Source organism: Anneissia japonica, unplaced genomic scaffold, assembly GCF_011630105.1.
Source record: "Anneissia japonica isolate Jap-2015-1 unplaced genomic scaffold, ASM1163010v1 scaffold287705_len1045735_cov187, whole genome shotgun sequence".
NCBI lineage: Eukaryota > Metazoa > Echinodermata > Crinoidea > Comatulida > Comatulidae > Anneissia > Anneissia japonica.
The window spans coordinates 974,405-985,448 of record NW_022709509.1 but is presented as its reverse complement, the minus strand read 5'-3'; the positions used below and the strand labels follow the sequence as shown (position 1 = coordinate 985,448).

Genomic DNA, 11,044 nt, shown 5'->3' with positions numbered 1-11,044 from the left:
CCCCACACACACACACACACACTTCACCTTCGCGCCCTCCCATCAGACTTCCATTTCGAAAATAGTACCAAGGAAATTAAAAACTTTATTACTTTATAACGTAGTACAAGTGTTAGGTGAGGATCTTAACAATAGTACAGTGTACGTGCAGCTTATTCAATTATTTTTAATATACCACTGTATGGCATGATATGTATGACCATCATCACCGTCGTCGTCATAATAATCACAAACATTATCATCATCATCATTATCACCATTCAAGTAAAATTATCACTATTACCATCATCATTCATAACAATAATTTACCTTAGAAATTTGATCATACGTTGACGTGTTGTCATAATTTATTTTTGTTGTTCGCACATAAACATCGTATTGACGCTTTGTCTTCGGTCGAATTACTTTGACATATAACACAACAATCGCTACAATAAGGATGACCGCCAAAATAACCATGCCAACAGCGACCCCTACGGTCGAAGATCCTTTCTTTATTCCTACGAAAACATAAATATTTAAATATTAAAAATATATATGTATATATAATACTTGTGGCGTAGCGGATGAGGTATTCAGATATGGTCTAATACTTTCAAAATTTCAAAAATATGTTTTTATCTCCCCATTTCGACAGATAGTGACCTAGTTGGCGATCAATAGAAAAAGACATCAGGTATGACGTATCTAATACCTAAAAAGCTATCTTCACAATGATAAACAAATTCTCCCCTTACGCAGACCTCACAGTGTATTCCATTTTAGAAAGAGGTAATGATAGTACATAGTTATGCGACGTCAATGACGACCAATAATACTCAATTTCATAGTCTTTATATCGTGAAGCTATAGTAAGATAGGACCTCCAGTACATTATATAGACCTACTATGTGTTCACTGTGTTGACACATAGTCTTTCAGTCTATTTTATTTATTTATTTTATTTATTTATTTAGGCACACAATACATGTGCCAAGGATTGTCAACAGCGAATATATCACTATCCTACTTGTAGGTGACAATCCCTTACACAAGACAAACATACACACACACACGATGCTTTACACAAACTAAATCTCCATAGGATATTTAGGGAGTGGAGTTGTTTTGTGTACATTCCCGAAATTTTTCTAAAGGCTTTGCGAAAATGTCCATTAAAAAGAGTTCTAAAAGAAATTAATATCTAAAATAAAATTAATAATATGCTCTCTCACCAGTACTAATAGTCGTGTTTGGCGTTTTCGTCGTCTCAGAAATTATCTTTGACCTCACTTCGCGAGTTAACGTACCGTTATCCCAGAGGCCTATAAGCTGTATTTTGTATGCCTGTGAGGGCGCCAAATCACGCAAAACATACGACAGGGCTGATTTCTTAACCCTTTTACTTTTAATCTTATTTGGTTCCTCTTCTTTGCCGTACGTAAGTCTCCAACCAATGAGATCGACGTTGATAGCTTGCGGTAAAGCCTCCCATTTTAGTGTGATTGTATTTAAATTCACTGATAGCACCTCTATATCAATTGGTTCTCCAGGGTAAGGTTCCGCTGTTGAAATAATAATTTATTGTTATGATTATTAATCTACATTTCAATTAATTTATAGTGTGATGTGTTATCAGCATATGCAATTATTCATTATCAGTGGTAGATGCCATGCCGGACGGGCCTCCTCAAATTAAGACAAAAATGAATGGAGAAAAAAAGAAAATTATAATCAAATTTAGGTGTGGTAGTGCAAGTTCCGGACACCTAAAGGGGGCCATAATCATAAATGTTCTTACTTCAGCCCCAACCATGGTGGGGCTGACGTGGTCTACACCCTCTGCTGGTGTAACCCCTTCCTGGGCCTGTAATTCGAATTCGTGGATCCGCGACTGTAAGCGGTAGGAAATTTCGTGTTTCACTTTTCTTTTTTTTAGGAAGAGGGCCAACAATTCAAATTTCTTTACTTTATTTTATTATTTCATTTACTTCTTATTAATTGGTTGCATTTTGGAATTTTCGCCCAAAACCATGCCTCGTTTCTTTGTAACTATTCAAGGAAGGCATTTTATGCGGACTCAAATTGTCAAACATGGGTGTTTATTACGTATAATATAAAGTTTTATCGATCGTTAACAAAAAAAAATAACCTCTCTTAGAACTTTTCACGCACGCAACGGTGTTTTAACGAGTACCGTAACTAAACATTATTATGAAAAGGTTCACCAACATCGTGTTAAGTTTTACCTGGAACCCATAAAGTGTCGATTTCTACTTTGTTCGTCTGCAGTTCTAGTGCGATACCAGGTTCGTGTATTTCCCCTAAAATGACCACTAACTGCACCACGTAGCTCCTAGATGGCTTCAGGTTGACCAGTGTGTATTTGATCAGCTCCGGTCTGAACTCAATTGAACTATTCCACATTCTGACGTCGTAGCCAAGTTCTCGGTACTTCAAGCGAAATAAAGAGATGAACTGGCGCTGCACGTCTGTCAGTATTGGCCACGTGATCACAGCTTCCCTGGCGTTTATGTCATGCGCAGTGATTTCAATAATGAAAGAAGACAGGGGTAACGGTAGTGAAGGAAGAGGCATATGTGTTGGCGGTTTTTCTGAAAAAAAAAACCAACAATTTGATGTTTTATGTTACGTATTATGGTCTTCAATTCATACCTTCGTGCTTCCACCAATATTGTGTAGGTCTATTAATTTAGTTCTTCCTTTGAAAAAACGTCTTTTCTATAACTCTACGACTTTCGTAATTATGTTCTCACTTTGTTCAAAGGTCCAAAACAATTCCATGTTGCTCAAGCCCAACCGACAAGTTTTAGAGAATCTAGTATCTTTTTTTTTTATTTATTTTTTTTTTTGAAAATGACATTTTAAGGTACTGTTGTATAATGAACCTTAAAGCTCGGTTTCCATAGAATCAGTCGCCGATAGTTGTCAGGAAAGTTGAACGGGGTTCGACTTTGCCGATTGCGTTGCAGACGGAATTAAGGTGCATTGCTAGTTGCCCTGACGCAATCGGGAAGACAGCCCGGCTTTTCCAGTCATGCGATCTTGACTGGATTTCTCATTAACTTGCATCGGATAGGAGTGATCGTCGGAACACTATTGCCAAAGTTGAACCAGGTTCAACCTTCCCGATAACTGTAAGCGACTGTCGCCGATAGGGTGAGCGATTCTATGGAAACAGAGCTTTATATTAGGCCCCGCCCCTTGTATGTCGTTGATAAGTTCCCACAAAACGACAATGTTTAAACATATGCAAACACGTGCGTATTGGGACAACTCGTGTGTTAGACACACGCCTATCCCTGGCTTGTTGTGATTGGTCAATTATTAAGTTTGATTAACACTCCCTCCAGAAAGGTCCATTTCACAAATCTGATATCTTAGCCATGGATTTTATCATGTGGTGACCATTTTACAATTTATTGGGGGAGTAATGATTGGCAATGGACCATAAAACTTGGCGAAGCCAATGTAAAATATATATGCCTACATTTAAAATTGCCGACCTACCATTATGTTGTGTTGGATTAATAAGCCTACATTTGTTCCCTATATATTGCTATATGTTACTTACCTTCGTAACAGACCCATTCTTTACAGCATGTGTCGGGCACGCTGATTTGTACAGGGTATTTACAGTCGTAAACTGGTAGATTCTGTGTTCCATTTGTACATACGTTACGACACTGGACTTTACTATTCTTGCATTCGCAGCGTACGTCACATCCGTAACGCCACTCCATGCCATCTTTGTAGATAGTACCATTATGTCTACAATCTCCATCTACCAAAAATATATCATACATAGTATATTATTACAAATTGCATTTACTCGGTGTCATATTTTCTTCACTTATATAAGTGAGTTCCCGGGTTTATTGTCATCATCAGCATGTACCAGCATCGCTCTCCACAACACAGAACTCGTTCTTGTTGTCATGTGCGTTGGCCCATAAAATATACTCGGTTTGATTGTTCATGAATTGACATTTTCATTTTTTTCGTTCGATCATTTTTTTTTCTCGAGCTATAGGGGAGCTGATGTAAGAACAGTGATTTCGTATGTTTATTTCATATGTTGTCTGTTGTGCTGCTTTTGTGGTTTTGTGCATGTACGTCCTACTTTCTGACATTGTTTTTTAAATCTTAGATCGAGCGAAATTTCTATGAATGAATGGCTGGAATTCTTAGGCTGACTAGCGAGCGTAGCAAAAAAGACAAGGAGAGGTGTACGTGCCGGTAGGAGAACGAAAACAAAGCAACCGAGGTATTTGAAACATGTTAGCGAGTATGTTATTCTTAACAATCGAAAGCGAAGCCAACAAAAATCTCGTCGTTTCACAAACCAAAATAATCTTGTAAATTTAGTTGATCATAGCAATAAATGGGATTTACCTACTCGACTAACTCGCTATCCTTATTGAATAAGATGGACGACATTAGAACAAGGATTCTTGTGTATAAGCCTGACGTCATCAGTATTACAGAATCTCATCTTAAAGAAAGTGTTCCAGATGATCTAATTGCTCTTGATGGATATAGTTTTATTAGACGTGACCGGATTGAGCGTGAGAAAGGTGGTGTTGTTTTATATGTTAAAAACACAATTCCTTACACTTACTGGAATGTTCTTCATGACGACCTGTTTGAAACTATATGGATTACCATCAGACCTCGTAAACTCCCCCGAAAAATCCCCAATATATCCACTGCTGTCATATACCATCCTCCGGGTGCGAACGATAACGCTATGGTGCAACATATATTATGGCTAGTATCGACGCTATTTGCACAAATCACCCTGAAACTAGTGTTGTTTTAACCGGGGATTTTAACCGTTTAAACGACAGGCAACTTAAAAGTTACCCTCTTCTACAGGTAGTTAAGAAGGTGACTCGAAAGGACGCAATTCTTGACTGTATATATACATCTACCTCCATGAAAGAATTATACGTGGAACCTGATGTATTTGCACCTATAGACGAAGCGACCATAATGTTGTGTTGTGGAAACCTAACAAAGCATATAAAATAGATAGACCTTCTACGATAAAAATTACTAGAAGATGCTACGATCAACACGCTAAAGACAATTTCATGACTAGTGTGAGAAATTTACAGTGGAGAGACCTTTACCGTATTGAGAAATGTGAGGAGAAAAATGATATGTTCAGCCGAACTATTAAAGATCTTATCGAAGTTCACTTCCCATTTAAAATCACATTTCAGAAAGATGTTGACAAACCATGGGTCTCGACGCGACTAAAAAAAGTTAATACGTAAACGACAGTACAGTTGGCCTTCGAGGGCAGATGAAACCGTGTTCCACCAATTGAGGAACGGTGTGAATAGGCTCTGTAAACGGCTTAAAAAAGAATACTACGCGAAAAATGTTAAGAAACTTTTCAACTCCGATTCAAGGTCTTGGTGGAAACACACGCGCGTATTTATGAATAAGTCCAATTATGCTCAAGGTCTCGCAAACAGACTTTTTAATGGCGACATTGATGTTTTGGCTGAGAAGACTAACGAGTTTTTTCAATCTGTGAGTCTTCACTATCCTCGAATTCCCTCGCCTTGTCCTAAGAGCGCCTATGAACACGTCCCTGATCATTTAATCATAGACGTCGAAACTCTCAGGAAGAAGCTTGTTGCTATTAAATGTAATAAAGCACCGGGGCCCGATGGCGTTCCCGGATGGATCTATAAAGATCTTGCTGATGAATTGGCCGGTCCACTATGTTAACGCAGTTTAACGCAAGTTTAAGAGAAGGGGTTGTGCCTAATGAGCTGAAACGCGCTGATATTGTGCCTATACCGAAAATGAACCCTCCCAAAGTAATTGAAGAAGATCTGCGGCCGATTCCACTAACGCTAATTGTAAGTAAACAGATTGAAGCACTGATCGGCCAACATATTTGGGATCAAATAAAGGATAAAATAAACCCTCATCAATTTGGCTGTATGCAAGGTGTAAGTACTATTGACGCGCTTGTGTCAGTATTGCATCGGTGCTACTCTGCGACGGACAAAGGAAACGAATTATGCATTGATGCTTATTGATTATAGTAAAGCGTATGATCTGATAAACCATTCTATCTTAATGGAGAAGCTTGTTAAATTTATCAGTACCGTACTGATTAGCAACCAGTACACCATACTGCATCCCATAGAGGGCTGTCTATCGTATTTGCAAACATATGAATAATAATTAGTACCTGTGTAAGTGAATCAATGCACTTACCGTTGGGGAAACACTGCCAGGTTGGACAGCACTGGCCAGGCTCGTAGATCTGCCGAGGGCTAGGGCAGTCCGTAGATGGTAGCAGGTCCACCTTTTGACAGCGTGCTCGGCACACCGTCTGCCCGAACTTGCATTCGCATGTCGATTCACAGCCGATGTTAAAGGTTTTGTTATGTTCATATATTTTTCCTCTATAGTGACACGGTTGGGCTAAACATATAAATTTGAATAACAAAAAAAATATATTATATAAATTTTTTTTTTTTTAAATTATTTATTAACTTTATTCGAACTAAGCACAATCCTCATAACAGTGCATTATTTGTTTTCTTTTTTTTTGTATTTACATCTAAAATATACAAAACCAAACACATAGATGGGGAAAACAAGATGTAACATGTTTAAAATCATACTAACGGCCAAACATTTTAACTTACGTTGTTTTTCATTGGTTCGTATAACGATCGTATCGGTAGCAGGAAGTGTATTATGCCATTGTGTGACGACACTTTCCGGAATAGTAACTTTTATCCGGATGTAATACGTTGCCTGTCGACGTAGGTTATTGATCTGTACTATCGTGTGCCCAGTCATTCGAAATCCATCTGGGATGTCATCCTAAAAAGAAACGTTAACATGCCTAGTCAATGAATGTGTTGGGAGAAGAGTTTGGCGCACACCTATCCAGTGCGTCCAAGAGATTGACAAGAGGTGTATCAAAACGTCTTAATTGAAGCTAATAGCAGAGATAGGACATACCAGGGAACAGTTGTTCCCTGGACATACTAATTTTTTTTTTAAATAATAGGCGGGAAAACCTTGCCCAGACTCAGTGTTCTCATTTTGTTTGCCAATTTCAGGGTTAAATTGTTCTAATTTTGTTCTTATTTTACTCACTTTTCGAAGATAGAAAATTATCATTGTACAGCATTACACACACCTGTGCACACCTAGTGCATATAATGTACAGATAAGATTTGTTGCTTTTTCTGATCTTTTTTTAATATGAGGTGATTCTTAACTACTTTTTGCTTAGAACATTTCCAGTAGGGAGAGACTTGGGGCTTTTTTGAGGGGTGGGGCGTGCGACACTGAAAAAAACCCCGAATAATTTAATGTGATTTAATATAGCTCACTATACCTAAAATTCAATGCACTAAAAAGAAAACATATGTTTGAAGCTAAACCAAGAACTAAAAAAAATCGGAAACAGACTAGAAAGATAAACACCGCATCGAGTCTCCGGAAATTTAATATATTACTGTTTGATGTCATCAGAATATTTGTAAGTCCTTTACAAAAGTCTGTGTTGACCTTTTCTGTACCAAAAATAGAAGATACAATTTCGAGATACGTTTGAATGGTATAGGACAATTACTTTTTTTTTATTATAATGCAATGAAGTCTTGGAATTCACTGCCAGAACATAATATTAAGCCCACCAATAATGCATATAGATTTAAAACGCTAGTTAAGAATCATCTCTGTGCATGAGATCATCTTTTTTATAAAATAAATTTTATCACGCCATATTTTAAGAATTTTTGTATTGTTCCATGGTACTTTATAGACTCAAATGGAAATAAGTTTAATAAATAAATAAATAAATAAATAAATAAAACTTTTTTGGTTATCCTGGTTTAATTAGTTCATTTTAACTTATACTTTGAATTTTTAAGCATGCTCGTTTTATGTAATGTTTTATGAAACGGAATAAATCAAATCAAATCAAACAAGTATTTTCATATTTTGAGGGATGCGGTAGAGTTAGGAAGATGATTATTAAGCATACGTGAGCGGAAATTACCTGTCGATAACGCAACCACTTTTCGATGTTCTCTTCTTCCGATTGATCGGTGTAATAGATATGGTATCCGTCTAAAATGTTCCGAAGGTCCGGATTTGTCGGGGGAGCGAATCCTATGGTAATGGCGGATGAATTAATCGCATACACTGTCACATCCTGTACAGCATTTGGACTTGCTAAAAAAAGTAAAGAAAAAAAAAAACCGACAACGCCGTTATTTTATTTCATATGGTTAATCATAGTATAAGTTTCAATCATTTGCAGAGATATTTTTGTGTAAATTATCACTAATAAAAACCAAGGCTGTCGGCAACCAAGTCTAACTAAATCTTAGGAAGTTGGACTGGCATGAGATATATTGAATCTGCGAATGTGGGTTTAAAATTCAAGCATTGTGACCCAAGCTTCAACATAGTTATGTTTTTCTGTCTAAAATATAATGTTATATCTCATTAGGCCTATATACGGAGGAAAACCTCCTTTTTGGACACTATTTGGGCTGCGAATCAAGAGAAAATATATTTAAAAAGTATACAACTAACCCTTATTCAAGGGACATCCATATTAAAAAGAAACTTTTTTGGTCTCGAAGGTGTCCCCTTAATAGGGGTTATACTTTATAGGTCTATGCTAAATAAGGCCTGTAGACCTGTACTACATATACATATGTTTATTGTACAGTCTTATATTCTGATAATATCGATTTAGAATATGAATTCGACATGTTATTACTTTCATATAATTTTGAATGACGTAATACTAAAATATGGGCTCACGTTTATCGGGATCGTTGCACGCTACCACTTGACAACAATCTGTACTTTTAACTTTAGTTATCACCGGTGCCGGACAAAGTGGAGTTGGTATAGGTGTTTCGAGTTGATCACAAAGCGGCATACAGGTCACTTCCCCCAATGTGCAGTGGCATCGACTGTCGCATCCCTCATCAATCCATTCACCGTCGGCTAACGTGATGTTGTTGAGTGTTGCGCTCCGCATGTAGACACACGTTTTCGGTTCTTAAACGAGAGAGGGCGCGGTTTTATTTACACGTTCTTTACGGTAGGAATAAAATGTCTTCTAAAAAGTCTGAATTAACATTACGATAACTTATAAATTATTCGATGCATAGCTAATAAAATTAATCTTTAATAATGTGTTTATTAATGTAAACCCAGTAAAATTCGAAAATAACTCGCCAGTAACTTTCGGTCCGCTATCTCAGGCCTTCTTCAACTAGCGAAAAACTGATTTTACACTAATAGAATACCGGTATTAATGAACACATTATCAAAATTACATATTGTTAAGTCAAATAGAGTTATCTGATCAGACTTCAGTTTATTCGACACGAAATGCAGGTTCTTATACACATTTACAATTACTTAGGTCTATATAAGGATTATTGGTAGAAACAATATTAAAAGTACATTCAATGAAGGTCTCAATCGATTATAAACATTGATGAAACATCAAATGAAATACCAACAGATTTTATAAAATATATAAAAATTGTTCTTACCAATATCTACACATTCCCATTGCATACAACATTCGCCTGGAATTCTTACTTTCTTTGGGTTAGGGCAGTCGGCTGACGGAGGCCTTACTGTGTGGGAGCAACGAGGGTAGCAATTGATGTAACCGTTCATGCACTGACATCTCATAGAACAATCGACGTCGAAGAATTCATCTTCGGCGTATGTGTTTCCGTTCATCTCACAGTAACCAGCTGAGAAAGAAAGGCATAAAATAAACCACTTCTATTATGAAATAGGAAAAAGTGTATATTATACCGGCTATAACTCAAATTTGCTTATTAGAGTTGGCGTGCGCCCTCTGTGTACTGTAAAAATCGACTGCCTAAAATGCAATGAAACATAATTATGGTAAATCTCTTAGCTTTCAATAGAGAAAGGTCGAGGGTTCGAGTCTATTTGTGTCCATGGCACTCTTATTTCGGTTTTTTTTTTTTTTTTTTTTCAATTCTGGAGTATTATGAAGTAGTTCAGTATAGGTACCATATTTCAATACACTGTGCTCTAGCTTCATACAACATTATAAATTAATGCTCCTTGTGCGAGCTGACAATGTGTTTAACTGTTCCCCGGTTCTTCATAGTGTATAGGCCTATGTGTGATCTAATGACTGAAAAACGCCTACACCGAAATGACAAAAATTACGAACTGCGATATATTTTCAGTCTTCAGTTTGACATTTGAAATGCAGCTTCCAAAGCGGCCCATAACAAATTATCGAAGAGTAAAGTGGTACCATTTGTTGTACACAGACTTATCTGAATTGTTGCAGCGTTAGTATAAATAATTACCTGAGAAATCGGTTATTTAATAAAGTCCCGATGATACAAAAGTTGGATGGTACGCTGCGACGTTTATTCAAAACAGAATACCGTTAAATAAAACCCCGGGAACACACTGCGTCGAACCCATCTCCGCTCTCGTTGAGCGCTTGAGCGAGGACGCGACGCTGTCTGCTGATTGTCGATGATAAAACTTAGCAAAATGTCATTAAAAACGATCAGTTGCGTACGCCTCGTCGTGTTGCTTTTCTTAAGAAATTGCGTCGGCCGACGCAGTCGAGCGCAGTGTGCGCTCGACTTAGCGTTACAGTTACAGAACGTGTTCTATTAGTACCGCCTTTTTTCGACACCGGCGATTATCTTTACGGTACATTTTGACATTTCGGCATATATGCCTAAAGATCGACATGAATTCTACATATCTTCCAAATGCCTTAGTGTAACTTTCCATGAACAATGTCGTATAAGTTCATTAGGTGTACCAGATTGTTGGCTCCCAGTTTAAAAGTTTGTTCTTGTTAAACTTTACAGTACACTGTTGGTTTTAAATCCGTATATGAATTATGACTCAATGTGCCAAGAAAAGTTCGCTTGCATTGTATCACGTCGACTTTAGGGAAGATTTTAGTGATAGCAACTTCCGTTCAAACATCGTCCCGCAAATATCAGTTTTC

General features: G+C 37.3%; 1 protein-coding gene across 1 annotated transcript in view; it reads right to left on the bottom strand.

Moving 5' to 3' along the window:
• LOC117106721 overlaps positions 1-11,044 on the bottom strand; it is a 42,107-nt gene that overhangs the window by 3,139 nt on the left and 27,924 nt on the right. Inside the window, exons 6-14 of the mRNA XM_033248133.1 lie at positions 9,573-9,782; positions 8,827-9,069; positions 8,051-8,226; positions 6,681-6,861; positions 6,244-6,453; positions 3,575-3,784; positions 2,229-2,594; positions 1,215-1,544; positions 310-500 (exon numbers count right to left, since the gene is read on the bottom strand). Coding sequence (XP_033104024.1) covers positions 310-500; positions 1,215-1,544; positions 2,229-2,594; positions 3,575-3,784; positions 6,244-6,453; positions 6,681-6,861; positions 8,051-8,226; positions 8,827-9,069; positions 9,573-9,782 — 2,117 coding nt within the window. The remainder of the gene's footprint in view (positions 1-309; positions 501-1,214; positions 1,545-2,228; positions 2,595-3,574; positions 3,785-6,243; positions 6,454-6,680; positions 6,862-8,050; positions 8,227-8,826; positions 9,070-9,572; positions 9,783-11,044) is intronic.